Source organism: Capricornis sumatraensis, chromosome 3, assembly GCF_032405125.1.
Source record: "Capricornis sumatraensis isolate serow.1 chromosome 3, serow.2, whole genome shotgun sequence".
NCBI lineage: Eukaryota > Metazoa > Chordata > Mammalia > Artiodactyla > Bovidae > Capricornis > Capricornis sumatraensis.
Genome location: NC_091071.1, coordinates 69,003,692 through 69,023,833, shown reverse-complemented (window position 1 = coordinate 69,023,833; position 20,142 = coordinate 69,003,692). Strand labels below are relative to the sequence as shown.

Genomic DNA, 20,142 nt, shown 5'->3' with positions numbered 1-20,142 from the left:
TACTTAGTTAAAAGATGGTTGAAAGGACAGGAATTAGTAGCATGTTGTATTAGCCTTTTGTAGTGTATTTTGTCCTAAGCATCTTAATTTCCCTGTTTTGAATGCTAAGTAGCAAGGGTCTTGGTTTAGAACTAATACCCATCATGCATGTAAACGGTATGAAAGAGCTGCTTAGTAAGTTAACACAAAGTGTTCTTGTGTCAGTCCTTGTGGAAATAGATACAATACAAACATTACAGCTGAACTCACGGCAAACTCCATTAAGTAAAAACCTGGCCTCATTGTTCAGGAAAAAGTTTGAATAGAATGCAAGCTCATTTTGTTGAATGTAATGTCAGGCTTTTAGGGACTGTATTGAGGGATAAGGTTTTGTTAAGTTGAGACCAATTCATTAAGTTTTATTGCCTGGTGAGAAGCAGTAATACTTTATTGTAAGACTTCATCAAATATTCATGGTTAAAGAGAAGTAGTAAATGTATTCAATCAAGTGGTCTTTTGGGGTTTTGAAAAGGATTATGAAGTCTGCTCAGCTGATAGTTTAACATTCATCGAGGTTGTTTAACAAGGGTAATTTTAATCTCTGAGTTTAATTTTGTTGTCCAGGCTTGTCTCTTTTTACTGTCACAAATCCAACTCTGTAAAAATTGTGTTACCTTATAGGATGAGTGGATAATATATCCAGTCATATAATTTATGTATTTTCTAAGTGGCCATATTTTAAATATCATCTTAATTTTGAGTTTTGGTGTCAGGGAGTTAATGACCTGCTTGCTCATGGTGAGGTTGGCGTTTGTTTGGTCTGACTCTAGCCTCACCTCACTACTGCTTGTGATCCTTTCATGTCTTGAATAATATACTCTTCTTGACACATGTAACTTAATAAGCAGCCATGTAAGATAATAAGCAGTCTTTTGTTTTGGCCAGTTCAAATTGTCTTGAAGGGGTGTAGTCAGCTTTCTCTACATGATGTTAGAGATTTCTATAGGGTTGCATTCATTCTTGCAGTTGATTTCAGACTCCCCACCTCCTCTTTTTTATTTCTGTGTTATACTTGTGTTCATCTCACATTTCTGTGGCAGTATCTTATACACATGAAACTCATCCTTTCCCAATTTGCTATGTGTTCACTTCTTTAGTTTAACAGTGAATTAAAGTTTTGTGAATTTTGTCCCTTTCAAAAAAACTAAGCATATTCAACTAGGTCAGAGTTATTAATTTCTGTGTGTGTCCTTTAATCTCCATTCCTTAGGCAGATGATGTTGAGGGCAAAATTAGACAAATCATTCCACCTGGATTTTGCACAAACACGAATGATTTTCTTTCGTTGCTGGAAAAAGAAGCTGATTTCAAGCCATTTGGAACCTTACTTCACACATACTCTGTTCTCAGTCCAACAGGAGGAGAAAACTTTACCTTTCAGATTTATAAGGTAAAGATAGATCTAAATGTTCCCTTACTTAATTTGCCTGAAACCTGTGTTCTGTTTTGATGTGTTATTTTCAGTGATTTATTCTAACTTCAGGAAACAAGTCTTTGTCAGCAATAAAAACAAAGATCTGTTTTGTATGTGTGTCTGTGTACACATCTTAATCTGAGACTTCTAAACATTTTCCCACAGAATAGTTTTGTGTTCTGCAGACTTTCACTTACCTCTGTGATGAGTTTCACCTGACTTTTCCTGGCTTTTTCCCTAGGCTGACATGACATGTAGAGGCTTTCGAGAATATCATGAAAGGCTTCAGACCTTTTTGATGTGGTTTATTGAAACTGCTAGCTTTATTGACGTGGATGATGAAAGATGGCACTACTTTCTAGTGTAAGTACAGTTCTAAAGCAACAGTAGACCTTATTACCTCCACAAAGCCAGCATTTTAATTGTGGCAGCCCAATTATTAGGATAGTATAATGATATTTTTCCCAGGAAAGAAAAACTATTGTTTATGAGGCTTGAGTTTTCCTTCATTATGCTTTGGGAGACCTTGAGAATAGAGCCGAATTAAATGCTGTTGTCCGTTAGGGCTCTGAATGTAGGCTTAAACAGTAAAATGAGCTTTGCCTGTGTTTTCTTTTACTTGCCACCTATTCATCTTTATAATAGGCAAGTGCACTGAAGTGATGTAAAGAGGTCTGATTTATCCAAGTTGCTGCACACCAATTAAGTGAATTGTATATTCAGAACATAGCAGGTGTACCCATTGGGCCCTCACAGAGTAGCTTGCTGACACTGAAAATTCAGTCAGAGAATGGAAAAGAAAATGGACACTGCATGGGAGCGCGACTGTAATTGACCTGCTTGGCTTTCTGTTTTATCTGCAGATTTGAGAAGTATAATAAGGATGGAGCTACACTCTTTGCGACCGTAGGCTACATGACAGTCTATAATTACTATGTGTACCCAGACAAAACCCGGCCACGTGTAAGGTAATTGGCAGTATAACACGTGCCTTGTCTTTTATTTCAGAAGAAGGAACTGCTGAAGTTTCTAATACTGTAATAGTGTTGATTTGTTTTTAAAAAATTGCCATTATTCATTGGCTGTGTACTGATTTATTTCATTGTTCCTTTTGAAACAGTTTGGAAGATTAAATGATTACAATTTTGAGTGTCTCAGTGATTTTTGGAATTCTTAAAGATGGATTGAAAAACTACACAGACTTGAAAATGTTTGTATTACTGTAGTGATTTGCAGTCTGTAAACTGGTCAGGTTGTAATATTTTAATATTTCTTTACTATAGTCAAATGCTGATATTGACTCCATTTCAAGGTCAAGGCCATGGTGCCCAGCTTCTTGAAACAGTTCATAGATACTACATTGCATCTCCTTCTGTTCTTGATATTACAGGTATGTAAATTTTGTTACTGAAAAAGCTTTTCCAAATCTCTTCTTTACTAATATTGGTTTTGTCAGAATTAACTTTTGTTTCAAATAGCAGCAGTCTCCTGAGGTCTTTTTGGAACTGTTTAAAGATGACTTACGTTTCATTTTAAATCATAAGCCCTTTGTGAAATTGGATTGCATCTCTGAGTATGAATTGCTTAATTAGTTGAACAAATTGAGGATAATGAACTGAACATAAAATGGGAAATCTTGGTCAGGAATATATATATATATTGCAAGTATGGTATGACTATTTGTTCAGTCTATTTCTCAAGCATTTTATAAAGTTGATTTATCTTTTCATCTAACTTTATTGCTACTGTTAAATGATTTGGGAACTTGGGAGATGAAGTAATTACTAAAGTTAGTTTATATCAAAAGTTATAAATTGACACTTTCACTAGCTTAGTGACTTGTAAAATTATAGAAACTTTACACAATCAATAACACTTCTTTTTAGCTAAGCTGAAAGTTGTTTAGCTTCTGTTTACTTGTAGAGCTTGGACTTGGTACTACATGAAGGGACTTTTTGGTGATTTTAGTCTGGAGATTAGGGTTTCCATAAGTAGTCTTTGTCTTCTCTAGTGGGTAATGTGCCAGCAGGGGTTGTTTCTGTGAAGCCTCTTAACCACTTTCTTCTGTCTACTCCAGCCTATAAAGTCCTTGATACTTAGCGCCAATTAGCAGATAAAGAATTTTATTTCTTAAATCTCAGTGAAGAGTCATCAATAATGGTAGCCTTTATTCATTGCAAACTGAAGTCTCTAAAGAGAAAATGCTGAACATGTTAAAGGACTCCTGAATTTGAAAACTGGGTATTGGCTTTTATTTTCAGTGTTAACATTTCTTAGCAAATTACTAAAAATCACTGATACATTTGTTCTCATTAAAATATTTCTCCTAGATTTCCATTCTCGGTCTTTTTAAAAAAAGGATAGAGTTCTCTCTTTGGTTGTTTTAGTATAGATCCATTGGTTGTATAGATCCATTATTTTGCATATTTTTAAAACTTGTTGGATTTTTTGCAGGCTCTGGATTTCCCTTTGCAACCCAGAATATTCCTTATACTGAGATGGCCTTTTGCTTAATTGACACATAGCCAGATATAGTAAAAATTCAAACCTAACCATTGATGGCCTATGTTACAGGATAAGTTTTTGTGGTATAATTGCCACCCATTTTCTTTTTTTAGCACTTTTCTTTAGCACATTATGCCTCATGACTTGCAGGATCTTATTTCCCAGACCAGGGATCTAACTTTGGCCCTGGCAGTGAGACTGTCAAGTCCTAACAACTGAACCGCCAGAGAATTCCCCTTTTTTACCACTTAAAGTAAAATACTGGAAAACAGTTCTTTATATCGTGTGCCATTTTTCCTTTTGAGGATGTCAGTATCATAAGATACACAGCGTTTTAACACATCTTGGTTATATGACCTTACATATAGAATCAATGATTTATTCCTGAATTGCAAAGAGAGTTGCGTTTGACAGTCGAAATTGATCCTAGGCTATATATCAGTGTTATTAACCTATCAGTGTATATTAAGAGTTAATTAAATCTGTTCTTTAACTATTCCATGTAGTACTGGAATATGTTACATGGCTTTTTAGAATTTTATCTATAAATGTTTTGTAATATGAAGAGTTAAAAGTGTTTTTTTAAATAATAGAAGAGTATTAATGTTGGTAGATGATATATTTAACTTGGGAAAAAAACTCAAGCTTTGAGCCCATGTATAACTATCAATTTATATCCAAGCAAATTTCATCTTTTAAATGCATCACTTATGTAGCATAGAAACAAAGCAATTGAAGGATGTCACAAATTAATGGGTGTTGTCATTTTAGGTTCATTTTCAGGCTGACACCTTTAGTTAAAGTGCTTAAAGTTGGAGTGGTGACTTGGCCACTTATACTAATATGAAACTACAAACAAAATATTGTTAGTCTATAATGGCTTATTTAAACCTGAGTGGAAATTTTTTTTACACATTTTTAATTTATATGAAAAATAGAGATAAGAATGTGGTGTGAATTTTTTTAGATTTTCTCAACTGTAATTCTCTTACCTTTGATATGTTTTCCCCTAAAATTCTGAGGGGATATTAGTTACTTAAGATACTTAAGCTTTCACTCATACTAAATTTTATTTTATACTGATATTAGCAACACAGTTCTTTCTTTCTAAACCGGTTCAGAAACAGGTAGACGTGGATAAGCATGTGCGTCGCTATTAGCACTTCAAAAACATTTTTTTCAAGAGATGCTTGCTTAAGAGTTTGTCACTTAGTAGAGATTTCATTAAAGCAGCTTTATTGAGGTCTGATTTCCATACCATTAAATTCATCCATTTTAAGTGTATATATAGTTCAGTATTTTTAGTATACTTGCCTAGTTTTGTGGCCTGTTTTACAATATTTCTGTCACCATAAAAAGATTCCCTCATGTCTATCCCCAGTCAGTCCCCATCCCCAGTCTCTTGTATTGAGATCTGTGATCCGTTTTGAGGTAAGGTTTGTGCATTATGTGCGGAAAGTTTCTGAATTAATCTTCTTTATATGTGATCATACAGTTTTTCCAGCAGTTTGCTAAAAAGACTATCCTTTCCTCTGTTGAATTGCCTTGGTACCTTTGTTCAAAATAGGTTGACCGTAAACGTAAAAGATTTGTTTCTGGACTCTCGAATCATCTGTGTCTGTAGTGCTGCTGGAACCATACTGTTTTGATATTTTTATTGTAGTTTTCTTACTGAGGTTTTTTTTTTTGTTTTGCCTTAACAGCAATGTCAAGTGTGCCTGTTAAATGCATAAGTTGAATTTGTGGAGCCTGTTTTGCCAGGGGGCTGTAAACTAAACAGACAGCTCTTCAAATGATTGATGAGTAGAGTTAGAAATGGATACTGGCCTTGGCCAGGTGGGTGGAAATGGAGCAGAGAAGTGGGGCCTCAGGGACCCAGAGGCACACACTCCCAGAAGACCGTCCTGCTCTCTGTGAGCATCTAGACAACACAGACTAGGGCTGGTTGCTGCAAACTCACCATCAGTGGAGCGTTGGTTTGCTGATCTCCTTGGGACTGAAATGCCGCCTCGCCCAGCCTTGGTGGCCTTGCTTTTGCTCTCTGGGGGCGTCATGGCTCCAGTGGTAGCAGAGCCTCGACCTTTATGTTGAGTTTTGAAATCGGGAAATGAAAGTCCATTGTGTTCTTTTTCAGAATTGTTTTGGTGTGTTTTCATTAAAATTTTTGTTTTGTTTTCTACTTCATTGATTTCCACTTTAGCTTTTATTATTTACTTCTTATTGCTTTGAGATTAATTTACTCTTTCTAGTTAAGATTGAAACTTAGGTTATTGATTTGATGTCCTTTTTTTCTAATATAGCTACCTAAATAATACTTAAATATTATTATATAAATACAAGTACTGGTTTTACTGATCATATAAATTTTCATAAATTGTGCTTTCATTTCATTCAGTTCACGTTGAAGTTTGATTATGATGTGTTTAGATACGTAACATTATGTTTTTCCTAATTGAAGCTTGTTGAATTTCCTGGATGTATAGATAAAAATTTTTTCATCAAATTTGGAAAGTTTTTGGCCAGTATTTCCTCAGCTGTTCTCTCTCTTCTCTTTCTTTGAGACACACATTACAGTTACATTGGTATACTTGAATGGTTTTAATTTAGGTTTGTGTCAATCCATTTTACACTTTATAAAGTTGCAGAGTACAAGTGAGGAAAACAAGGAGGTTATTGTAGTAGTTGGAAAAAAAAACCACTGGTGGCAGCACATAGGAGAGGAATCAGAATGTCCTTCATGTTTCTGGGTGACTTGTATAACTGCATGATGTGACTAGATTAATAAGGAAAAGACTGAAGAATTAGACAAAGTAACTGATCACAGTGTTATGTTTATTTGGTGATTTTCTGTAGGTCTGCATTTGTTATTTGGTTTACTGTTGATTTCATTTTCTGTATATTCCTAATCTCAAATTTCATACCAAACCGATGCCATGACAGAATTTCACTTTACCACCTTAAAGCCATAGTCATATAATGTTACTTAATAATTACATGTGTATGAAGTGCTGCATAAAGACAGTATTTAGTACATATAGATTGAATGAATGAATGACTCAATCATAAAACATTACCGTTAGCTCAGACTGTTTTTTTTAATAAAAATTTTATTGTGATATCATTAACATGTCATACAGTTCTCTTATTTAAAGTGTTCAGTTTTTCAAAAACATGTTTACAGTGCAGCCATCACCTTAACCTAATTTTGGAGTATTTCATTCCCCCAAAAAGAAACCCAGTCCTCATTAGCAGTCACTTCTTTTCTCTTTATTTCCCTACCCTTTCAACCCCCCACCAGTGCTACATAGCCATTAATCTACTTTTTATCTCTGTAGATTTGCCTCTTTTGGACATTGGAATCGTACAATAGAATGATTGACTTCTTTCACTTGGCATAATGTTTTCAAGGTTCATCCTTGAGCATCCATTAGTACTTTATTGCCAAATACTATTCCATTGTATGAATATATTATATTTTATTTATCCATTCGGCAGTTGATGGATATTTGGGTTGTTTCTACTTTTTGGCTCTTCTAAATAATGGTATTATAAATATTCGTGTACAGTTTTTTGTGTCGACTTGTGTTTTCATATCTCTTCGGTACATACCTAAGAGTGGAAATGGTGGAAAATCTGGTAACTGTGTTTCCCCTTTTAAAGAAACACCAGAATGTTTTCCAAAATGGCTGTGCCATTTTATATTTCCACCAGCAAGTAGATGAGGATTTCAGTTTATCCACATCTTTGCTGATTCTTGTTATTGTCTTTTTTATTCTAGTCATCCTAGTGGACAAGAAATGGTATTTCATTGTGGTTTTGATTTGCATTTCCCTTTGGCTAATAATGTTAAACATCCTTTCATGTGCTTACTGTATGTATTTATATCGTCTTGAGAAATTCCTATTTAGATTTTTTGCCCATTTTCTAATTGGGTGGTGGGTATTTGACCTTTTCTTATTGAATTACAAAGTTTTTTATATAGAAAGTCTGGTTACAGTTACATATCATATATATGACTTGGGAATATTTTATCCCATCTCTAAGTTATCTTGTCATTTTCTTAAAGGTTATCACTTGAAGCACAAAAGTTATAAATTTTTATATAGCCCTGTTTATTTACTTTTTCCTTAGTTGCTTGTGCTTCTGGTTCTGTTATCTAAGAAACCATTGCTTAACCAAAGGTCTTGAAGGTTTACTCTATTTTCATTTAGGTCTATGATCTGTTTTGAGTTAATTTTTGTGTACTGTGTGAGGAAAGGGGGGGCCAACCAACTTCATTCTTTTTGCTTATGGAGATCCAGTTGTCCAAGTACCATTTGTTAAAAGACTATTCTTTCCCTCATTGAATTGTCAAGGCACCCTTCTCAGAAATGAACGGACCAAAAATGTATGGGTTTATTTTAAGCTCTCAACTCAGTCCCATTGACCTACATATCCATCTTTATACTGGTATCACAGTCTTGATTACTGTAGCTTTGGAGTAAATTTTGAAATTAGGAAATGTGAGTCCTCTAACTTTTGTTCTTTTTTCAAGGATGTTTTGGCTATTCTGATTTTCTTGCATATCAATTTTAGGATGAGTTTGTTAATTCCTGCAATAAAAAAAGCCAGCTGGGATTTTGATAGGGATTGCATTGAACAGTTGGTAGAGAATTGATACTGTAACAAAACTGTTTTATGACCCATGAGCTAGCTCAGACTCCAACATTCTTTGTTTATACCATCTACTAATTAGAAAATGAGGGCTCAGAGAAATGAGATAATTTGCCTAAAGTCCTTCATCTATGAATGACAGAACTGGGACTCACACTCATTCTCTGACTATGCAGTGTTTTTTCTGCCTGTATGTTTTGGTATCTTCCCTATCCACTACTCAGTCTAATGTAGATAACATAGACAAACGTAAAGGAAGACCTATGCTACTCAGATGCAATGAAGAAAGAATCAAAATCATATTCTCTAAATGAAAAAGAGTGTTTTGTAAAAGGAAGAACTTTTTTTTTTAATTAGGTTAAAGAAGCATAGAAGACTTTGAAGTTTCTTAGATTAAAATAAGGGAGTTATAAACTTAGCTTTGGAACCCTTAGCTATCAGAAAATGGCTTGATTATCCAAACTTGAATCTCTTGTGTATACAGCTGCTTTAACTGAAAATGAAACTAAGGTACATATGACAACAACATGTCAAAAATTTATATTTAATGGGAGAATGGCATTGAAACATGTAAAATATCATATGTGAAACAAATCGCCAGTCCAGGTTTGATGCATGATACAGGGTGCTTGGGGCTGGTGCACTGGGATGACCCAGAGGGATGGGATGGGGAGGGAGGTGGGAGGGGGGTTAAGGATGGGGAACACATGTACACCTGTGGCAGATTCATGTCAATGTATGGCAACATCAATATTGTAAAATTAATAAATTATATTTGAAAAGGAGTAGTTTCTAATTTCACAAATAATATATATGTATTATTTGCAAATAGATTGTACCTATAACTTTAACAAAGATGGTAGTGCTGTTATTTGATTTATAATCTTTCATATTGTAACTTTTGTATTATATAATTCATTGAAGAATATTTGCCTTTCCAAGGTTAGTGTGTATACTGAGGTTGCAGATGATGAATAAATTATGCTGGCTAAGGGAAATGTTATTCTGCTTTCTTTCTTTAGCGGAAGATCCATCCAAAAGCTATGTGAAATTGAGAGACTTTGTGCTTGTGAAGTTTTGTCAAGATTTGCCCTGTTTTTCCCGGGAAAAGTTAATGCAAGGATTCAGTGACGATATGGCAATAGAGGCTCAACAGAAGTTCAAAATAAATAAGGTATTTTTATTCTGTAGAAGGAAAGCATTTAAATTTTGAAAAAAATCATTTAAGTACATAATTTAAACGTTGCAAATACATTAAGAATACATGTGTAGGAAGTAGCAGTGGTTAAGAATACAGGCCCTGGGACCTGCCTGGTGGTTCAGTGGTTAAGACCGCATTTCCACTGCAGCAGGCATGGGTTTGATCTCTGGTCAGGGAACTGAGATCCCACATGCCAAAAAAGAAAAAGAAAAAAAAAATACAGGCCCTGAGGCCAGATTGGCCAGGATCAAATCTGGCTTTACCACTTGCTCTTAGGGCAATTTAGTTTACTTCCTTGTGCCTCAATTTTCTCATTAATAGAATGGAAAGATAATTGACTTTATGGCTGCATTAAGTATAACAAGAAAATGTTTATTTAAACTGGTAAAGTAGTTAGTGCCCCTGGAGACTATATTGATGGGAGGAGGATTAGAATAAAACATATAATTTTCACTTTTTATACTTCTAGATGTATTTGTTTGGATTTTAAAGTAATAAATATCTTAAGTACAGACAAATAATGTAGGAATTCAGAGGAAATTATTATGTTAGCAAGAAATCAAAATATTTCATAGTGGGAATACATTTGATCTAAGCCTTGAACAATGGGTAGGTTTTGGAATATAAAAGTATGAGGGATGAAGAGTATTCCAGTAATGAGGACTAGTACTTGGTGCCGTTGACCTCCCCTCCCCTGGCTTCTAAGGCACTGCAGTTCCTAGCTTTTCAGTGAACCACCGTGCTTATCTTTTTTGAGATATTGTCACTGGCTTCTACATTTTTGTATGCTCCCTAAATACAATTCTTCCCCAGAGTTTTTTTATCCAATCCTCATTTTTTCTCATCTACTTAATTCTTCCTGAGAGAGCTCATCTGTTAACATCTGTAATCCAGATTTTCCTCCTGAGGTCCAAAACTATGCCAAACGTTCACTGGTCACTGACCTTCAACAAACAATTTGAATTGAAACTTTCCATCTTCTCCTGCATAAAAACACTTTAATGGGTTCATGGTTTTAAGATTTAGAAATAATTTATATCTCAGACTGTATTAAACCTTTAATTAACTAGAATTTATTTAATAGCTCAGCTTTCAAGAGAAAGAGAATATGAACACATTATTACTGAGATTAAAGCTCCTCAGTATGGCATACAGACACCAGCATCATCTGGCCCGTGCCTGCCTTGCTCGCCTCAGCTTCCTCCCGCTTTCCCATATGCTTTGGCTCTACTGCACCTCTTGCCGTTTCCCAGCTGTGCTACAGCTTTACTCCTTTTGCTGCTGCTGCTCAGTCGCTTCAGTCGTGTCCGACTCTGTGCGACCCCACAGACGGCAGCCCACCAGGCTCCTCCGTCCCTGGGATTCTCCAGGCAAGAGTTACTCCTTTTATGTACCTGTATATCAACTATTCCCTTTGCCCTGATACCCCCTTCTCCAGGTTCTTCATCTTTGCCTGGCCAGGTAGTACATTTTTCAGGCTCAGTTCAGGTGTTTTTTCCAGAAATTTCAGTATTATCTTAACCTATATATACCTGACCTCTTCCTCACTCCCAATAAATAAGTGAAATGACAGAAATAGGAAAACTATAGGCCTACTCCTTTGGCTTCAGTGTTACCACAACTTCCTGATTTTTTACCTATTTTTCTTGACTGTTTTTGTCTGCTCATTAACTGGCACTATACTGCAGGCTTCTGACCTCCCCTTCACACTCACACACCCCTGTCTTCACTGTGTGTGTTTTCCTTGGACTGTCTTGACCATTAACCAGTCTTAAGGTTTAAACTCTATATTGATATTGCTTAAATCCTTGTCCTTGGTCTAGAATTTTCTTCAGATTTATATGTTCTCTTGGCTCCTAAATCTCTCCTACTCTGTGAAAATCTCACTGTCATTCTATACCCTCCGCCACAGTCTTCCTCCTCTTTATTTCTAGAATTCTTGTCCCCTTAGTATTACTGTTTGTGCTGTCTCAGTTAATACCATCATCATTTTTTGCCTGATTTAATAACTGAGCTTTCTGATTGGTCTCCTTACCCTTCTTTCGCTACCATTTTCATTTGTGTCCCAGCAGTGTTAAACTACTTCTGCACGTGTGTACGTGAGACATGCACACACATATAGTGCCCTGCCCTGTTTTAAGAACAGCATGCTCCCTTTCCTCTAAGATTGACTCAGGTTTTATTCCCCCAGGAATCCTCTTCTAACATTGTTCCCCCATTCTCAGGCTGTGCTGCTGTAGTGTCCTGTGCACATTTCTATCGTGAAATTAACCATACCTCATTCATTTGTGTTACACAGGAGACTACTTGCCTTCTTGAGGGCAGAGACTATCTTTTATTGCTTTTTGTCTGGCACCAAGCACAATTTCTGGCCTCTGGCAGGTATTCAGTATATGATGTGTTCTTTTGGGAAGGTGTTACTATTTGTAATTCGAAATGTTCATGTTCTTCTTTGGTTTATTAGCAACATGCTAGACGGGTTTATGAAATTCTTCGACTACTGGTAACTGACATGAGTGATGCTGAACAATACAGAAGCTATAGACTGGATATTAAAAGAAGACTAATTAGCCCATATAAGGTAGGACTTTGAAGAGTCTTAAACATATTCTTGTCACTGTTGAAAATGAAGAATATCTAGCAAATACCAATGTGTGGGAGAGTCCAAATCATTCTGCTAAATTAACTTTACAAAAGTGAAAATATTCTTCCAGTTAGTTATAAGAATTCTCCCTGTCATAATTTTTCAGTGTAAACTGTAGATGTTTCCATTCACTTAAAAACTAATCCCAAGGATAGTTTACTCGTGGTTATTTTTTTATTTGTATGCATCTTTTAAAAAACTGAATGCCCAGAATCTTCCCTAACAGATTATCTTGGTTTTTTTTCCATTGTTTTATTTGTCCCTATATTCTGCTTACATTTGCTTCTTTCTTCCTAAATATGGCCTTGGTTGCTTTTTGTAACCCCTGTACTTGACCATAGCTGAAATCGCAACTTAGTGTTGTTTACCTGTTTTGTCATTGTTCTTGCTCCTTTACCCCCTGCTTTTTTTTCCATCTCCTTTATTTTCCTTTAACTCAAAAATATTCCTCTCCTAGATCAGGTCTGGCCTCCTCATCTTTTGGCCATTATTAAGGTAGATATTGTCCATGCACTTGTGTGGAGGAAGATTTGTGATTCTTGTAGTTGGGCAGTAATCTGATTGGAGAGAATATTCATTTATTTAACAACTAATTACTGAGTGCTGCATTTGTATGTACTATACCTGAGGCTTATAACAGCACCATAGTTGGGAACATGAATGACAAATTTGGATCTGTCTTAAGGTTTAAGAAGAAGGTCAGTTAAAAATGAGTAAATATATCAAGTGCATAGTTATGATTTTTATGATTTTTCTAAGTTAATCTGTTTTATTTATCATAGATTCTGCTTTATAGAGCCAGTCTTTTGAGTGTTAATGGTATATAGGGTTGCACTACTCATTGAATCTCAGCTTTTTTCCTTTATCACATCTTGTTTGCAATGTAACTATTTCTTAATTTATTTTAATTCTAAATATAGCACATTCTGAATATAAAAATAATTATTTGCCTGATATATAAATTCTTGTGTCTGGAATTCATATATTTTTTCTTCAGAGTGCCATTTCATTAAGCAATTAATGGAATACCTAATCAATTTAATTGATTTTCTAACTTAGGAACTACCATCTGCATATAACAGGTTGTAATAAATTATAACAACTATTCCCCAAAATTTGTCAGAAATAACATTTTATTTTTTATCAATCTTTATGTTTGTCAACTCAGAAACTTCAGAAAATTGGTAGAAATGGTACTTTCCAAAGATTTCGATCTTTAATATTAACTTGCTAGCTGGAAAATTTCTTTATGATGAAATGGGGCATATAGAACAATATAATTAGATGTTAGCATGACAACATTTACGAGTATTAAAACTTTTAGTAATTTATTAAATTATGTATCTCAGATACTTGTGATATTTTATATAGGCAGATGCAGCAAATAAAAGATGGTTTCTAAGTATAAATAGCAGTCATGAAGTTATGCCAAATAATGGGAATATCTGTAGTTCATAAAAGCAAGTATTGTCTACGCTTAAGAATAATGATTTTTTTTAATATTATTAAGTATCCTCACCTGTCTAGCAAGTTCACCTTTTCTAAAAGATGACCAAAAACTGGTTATTAAACTATTTAAATTCTTAACAGCCAAAATCGCACTCATACAAAATATTAAATTCTTTAGATACTTGCTCAAACCTTATTTATAGTATCCCAATTTTAATGAGTTTAGTTATCTAGTATTCTGTCTCACTGAGAAAACCAAGAAATCTTGATCTGGGTTGATAGCCGCAGGGTGATAGAAAACCTACCACATACTTGGTAAAAGCCTAGAAATAGTTGAATGCCCTATATGCAAGGGAAGAGTTAGAAGATTCCTTTGTTGAATGTATGCAGATGGTTTTCTCCAATTTGTCATTCCAAGCTGATACTTGTATACTGTGCTGTGCTATCACAGCATTCTCAAATGCAAAATTATATTTAAGAATAAAGTAAAATTGCTTAATACTGAGTGTGATTTTGAATTTTTAAAAAAATTTTATATGGCAAATGGGGAAAGTTTGGAATCTAGAATTTATGTTATACTTTAACACATTTTATGATAAGAAAGTGTAACTTAGATTGTCTTAAGTTATTTCGGAGGAATGGAATTGTTTATTGATAGCAATCCACCAATTCTGTGCTGCCTTTTTTTAAGGGCTTAAATTTCCATATCAGTTTAGTCCCACTAAGAAATTTTTTGGGGTAGATATTAGAAGTAGTTGTACCTTACTTTAAAAGTTCTTTACTGATAATTTATTTGTATCAGTGCCAAGAAGGGATAAAAATAATTTGTATTAACTAGAATCATTTTAAAAGCACAAAAAGAAATTCTCTAGTACAGAAGTAATTTTCAGGTGTTCAAGAAAAGAAAAATTTGAACAATTTGACTAAAGAAAAAAGAAGTTGGTGCAGCTGCTTGGTTTTAGCATTTAAATTCTTATATTGTTTCATAGGCATATTTTAATTCATAATTGGTTTGCAAGTACAAAATTTAGAATCATTGTTATAATAGCATTGGATTTGGAATCAGAAAACTCAGTTTTGAGGTCTAGTTTTAACTTTTACAAATTGTGTGTGTTGAGAGTTTATTAAAATCTGGGTATTAGGCTTCTCTTCTCTAAAATGGAAATACTCCATAGTGAGGAACTGAAGAGAAAGAAATACAATACAGTGTGCATGTTTTTAAAGATAACATTTTGATAAGTCTTAGGACTTGTTATATGTCCCCACACCATTATTATTTTTAAATTCTTGCAAAAGAACCTTATTTCTGTAGTTCACAAAAGAGACTGGTTGAGCAGATGGAAATTAAGGCACTCTTAAAGGTGGTGGAATTTTTGAGATATTTGTAAACCTTCTTGGAACCTCTGAAAACTAGGCAAGAAGAGATTGTTTTTTGGACCTTAAATAAACTGACACTAATATGATCTTCAATTAACTTTTCTGCATTAATTAAAATTATCCACAGTCTTAATCTATGAAGGAATTAGCTTTTTAAGTTTTTTTTTTTAAGCACGGTTTAAAAGATGAATTTATAATATTTCCTACATATACAAAGCAGTATACATACACAGTTTTAGGAATATTAAAATCAGTAAAACAGATAGCTCAAATAACTTATTTTAAAAAATGAACCATAGTTTACATGCTCGTGAGGAACTTCTATAATAGTTTCATAGTTTTCCATAAAGCTAGTACATGTATTTTTTATTCCTAGGTACTTAGAGCTCTTAAACTTAATTCAGAGATGTATTGCCATGTCAATAAATCTGAGAAAAACTGACAGTGAAACTGAAGGTGGCAGTGAAGGGGGAGATGAACAGGGGAAGTAAACACTCTTAAGAGATCTGTTGTTTTTGTTCAGTCACTAAGTTGTGCCTAACTCTTTGTGACCCCATGGACTGTTCACCAGGGTTCCCTATTGTTCGCTATCTCCTGGAGTTTGCTCAGATTCATGTCCATTGAGTCAGTGATGCTGTCTAACCATCTCATCCTCTGCTGCCTCCCTCTCCTTTTGCCTTCAGTCTTTCCCAGCATCAGGATCTTTCCCAGTGAGTCAGCTCTTCACATCAGGTGGCCAAAGTATTGGAGCTTCAGCTTTGGCATCAGTCTTTGCAATGAATATTCAGGGTTGATTTCCTTTAGGATTGATTGGTTTGATCTTGCAGTCCAAGGGACTCTCAAGAGTCTTCTCTAGCACCACAGTTCAAAAGCATCAGTTCTTCAGTGCTTAGCCTTCTTTATTGTCCAGTTCTTACATTCTACATTTGTCAGCAAAGTGATGTCTCTGCTTTTTATTAAGGTGTCTAGTTTTGTCATAGCTTTCCTTCCAAGGAGCAAGCATCTTTTACTTTCAGGGCTGCAGTCACTGTCTGCAGTGATTTTGGAGCCCCAAGAAAATAAAATCTGTACTGTTTCCACTTTTTCCTTTTCTGTTTGCCATGATGGGACCAGATACCATGATCTTAATTTTCTTAATGTTGAGTTTTAAAACAAGTTAATTTAAAACAGTATGTCAGTGGCACATGATTCATTCTGTAGGTTATTTGAAGCAGAATTGATAGTTAAGAATATTTAAGAATTGAAATGATGGTTCTGTTGTATATGAGAATTTAATATGATTGGAGGCATATTCAAGCAATGGGGTTAGATTATTTTATAAATGTTATAACTGGTTAGCAGTTTAGAAGAAGAATTGTTTTTCTTATAACATTCCATGATAATTTTTCGATGCATTACCTTTTAGTTCCTGAGCCGTTTCCTTAACTTGGGTGCTGCCAAGAGGACTGCCTCTTGGCAAAAAAAAAAGTAACTTTCACAGCAGAAACAAAGCATTTATTATCCACATGATTGAAGAGTAAGGAATATACTGTCCTTCCAGGCCTTGGGAGTAATAAATCTGAATTTTCATTACTTCTTTAGAACTACTATTCACAATGTGATTAGAAGATCAGCAACACTGGGAATTCTCTGGTGATCCAGTGATTAAGATTGTGCTTCCACTGCAGGGGCCATGGGTTCAATCCCTGGTTGTCAAACTAAGAATCTCACACACTAAGTCAGCAACATTAACATCATCCAGGAGCACTTTTTAGAACCTCAGACTCTCACCCCACTCCAGACCTACTGAATGAGAACCTGCATTTTAATTTTAACAAGGTTCCCAGTTGATCTTTGTGCACATTTAAGTTTGAGAAGCATTGCATGTCTTATATTCCAAAACTATTAGGGTTTCCTTTGAGAGACATTTATTAGTTTTTAGGATGGAGTTAAGATACTGTTTTCAGGGTTTTTTTTTTTTTTTTTAATTGTATTTGGTAGGCAGTTATGGAATTCAGAATATGGACTTCTACCTAGATCATTAGGGGTTGGATCCTGGCTTCTCGGCTTACTGCCTGCCTCTATGACAAGTTATTTTTAACACCTGCACCTTTTTTTTTCTTTATCAATTGAAGAAAGTTATAGTACCTGTCTCAGTTTTTAGGATTATATGAGTTAATATATGTGATTTCTGATCTCTATATAAAGTTAGCTCTTTATTAAATGCTTAAGTGAAAGGATATAATCTAGAACAGTTTATCCAAAATGTATGAAAGCGAAAGTCGCTCTGTTGTGTCCACCTCTTTGCGACCGTGGACTGTAGCCTGCAGGCTCCTCTGTCCACGGAATTCTCCAGGTCAGAATACTGGAGTGGGTAGCTGTTTCTTCTCTAGGGGATCTTCCCAACCCAGGGATCGGACCCAGGTTTCCTGCATTGCAGGCAGATTCTTTATTGTCTGAGCCACCAGGGAAGGCCAAGAATACTGGAGTGGGGAGCCTATCCCTTCTCCAGCAGATCTTTATGACCCAGGAATCGAAACAGAGTCTCCTGCATTTCAGGTGGATTCTTTACCAGCTGAGCTACCAGGGAAGTCGAAAATGTATGAAAGTTTCATATATTACAGTGTTTTATATAATGCAGTATTGCCACCCACCTAGGAATCTTGGAAATCATTCTGCATTCTTTCCCCACATCATCCAATGTTTTCTTCCCTAATTCTGTTCTGTACCTTTCATCTCTGCTTAGTCTGTTACTAAGCAGACTTGGTCTAGGCTTAAATCATCTCTTGAATTCTTAAACTAACTGCTAACTTGGTCCCCTCCAGTCCCATCCTCAGCATACTAATCGTATTGTTCTGATAGTGACCTGTCTGAAAGTTGTTACCAGATTCTTAGGGTGGTGCAAATCTCAGTTTCCTGACAAATGGTAGTTTTCCTTCTCAGTGAAATGGAGAGGGTTTAATAAAATAATGTATGTCTAGACAGTAGAGACTCAATAAATGCTAGTTAATACTGTTTTTTAAAGTGTGACCGTTTTTGGCTTATCTTCCTGAAACTCTCCGAACAGTTTATGGTAAAATTAATATGTGATCCATAAATACATTGCTGGGTAAGGGAACTCAGAAATAATAGTGGCAGAAGAAGCCAGCTTGGAATTAAGATTAATGTAATTAATGATTAAATCGATGAAATAATAGCACTTAATTTCAGTTGTCTGTCTTCAGTTACAGTACCTTATTTATTAAAGAAATATTTGAGTATCTGTACTGGCCAGTTCTTTATTATGTTTTGGAGAGGGGGCTCTCACTCACATACCTATATTTACCATTAATTGATACAAATTCCATGTCTTTTGGAACCCTCTTTTTAGAGGGCTTGTGATTCATGTTAACATTATGTTTAGGCTTCCTTAAAAAGGAATATGGGATAGATTTGGGCATATTCTTACTATTATTATTTTTAACACTAGAGACATATTTTTTTATATCAGCTTTCTTAGTCTAACCAATAATTGTGTTTGTTACTTAGAAAAAACAGAGAGATCTTGCTAAAATGAGAAAATGTCTCAGACCGGAAGAACTGACAAACCAGATGAACCAGATAGAAATAAGCATGCAACATGAACAGCTGGAAGAAAGCTTTCAGGAACTCGTGGAAGACTATCGACGTGTCATTGAACGCCTCGCTCAAGAGTAGAGGTTATACTTTTCTGTACAGAAAGTTTGCAGATTTCTGTACATGTGTTGTGAAAATCAGATGATGACTTTAATTTTAAAAAATCTTGTAACATTTTGCTTACATTAAAAGTTATCTATCTTTAGTTGAATATTTTCTTTTGGAGAGATTGTATATTTTAAAATACTGTTTAGAGTTTATGAGCATATATTACATTAAAAAAGATATGGCTTCTGAAATACCACTGCAGTTACTTCCCTTCTTAAATAGTGTAATAAATGCTTAGTTGTGATATGTTAATGTGTGCTGATATGATTCTTGAATACTTATGATTAACTTCTTCCATCTTATTAAAAACCTTTAGGTTTTAAGCTTTTATTATTCCTCCCACACTTTGCTTCTAAGCTTTTAACACATTTCTTTAATGTCTTCCTAGTAATCTTGGTCTTGCTATGTGATTTTTCTAAGTAGAAAATGTTCTTAAAGTAGAACTGTTTTAAATAAACCCTTAACCACTTGTTAGGAGTAGCGTGGGTAAGAGAGAGAAGGGAAACTAAATACAGCCTGAAACCTAGATGTTTGGCACCAAATATTAATTGAAGATAATTCAGAAGTTGCCATAAACATTTTATTTTTTTAAATATAAATTTATTTATTTTAATTGGAGGTTTATAAACACTTTATAAATAGTAAGATACAAATCAGTTAACAAAAGTCTAGTTTACACACTATTGTTGAAATATGTAAAATGAGGTTGTGATTTAATATAAGGTTATCAAGATGTTGAAGTCTAAGAAGGGGGAAAAAAAAGATAAATTGTTTAATATAGTCCTTATTTTATCGAAGTAGAACTAAATAAGTTGCTTGATAGTCATTAAAAGTAAAGCCTTGATTTTTTTTAACATGTGCCAGTAAGCCAAGTATTGTATAACATCAAAAATGGGATGTAAGTTGAACTTTACTTTTTTTTTTTAGTTGAACTTTACTTTTAAAATCTGATTTGTTCAATGCTCAAGGCAAAATCCCATCTTGGACAAGCACTAACTTGTCCTTCATCAGCTTTTTTTCATCAGTAAATTCTGTCAAACATAGAAGCAAAGTGAGTAGTACCCTCTGGACATGAAGTAGTTGTGGCCACCAGCATACCAATGGCACTAAAGCCGGACCTTTACAATAAGAGTTCTGCAAACATTTCAGACAGTCTCA

General features: G+C 34.7%; 1 protein-coding gene across 2 annotated transcripts in view; it reads left to right on the top strand.

Annotated features, from left to right (window-relative positions):
• HAT1 (histone acetyltransferase 1) overlaps positions 1-19,164 on the top strand; it is a 39,432-nt gene extending 20,268 nt beyond the window's left edge. Inside the window, exons 5-11 of one of the 2 annotated variants that reach the window (XM_068968706.1) lie at positions 1,250-1,429; positions 1,695-1,816; positions 2,317-2,421; positions 2,737-2,843; positions 9,634-9,785; positions 12,277-12,393; positions 18,790-19,164. In XM_068968706.1, the coding sequence (XP_068824807.1) occupies positions 1,250-1,429; positions 1,695-1,816; positions 2,317-2,421; positions 2,737-2,843; positions 9,634-9,785; positions 12,277-12,393; positions 18,790-18,957 (951 nt within the window). In that variant the 3' untranslated portion in view covers positions 18,958-19,164. The remainder of the gene's footprint in view (positions 1-1,249; positions 1,430-1,694; positions 1,817-2,316; positions 2,422-2,736; positions 2,844-9,633; positions 9,786-12,276; positions 12,394-18,789) is intronic. The other variant, XM_068968707.1, reaches the window with a different exon arrangement.
• The last annotated feature ends 978 nt before the right edge of the window (positions 19,165-20,142 follow it).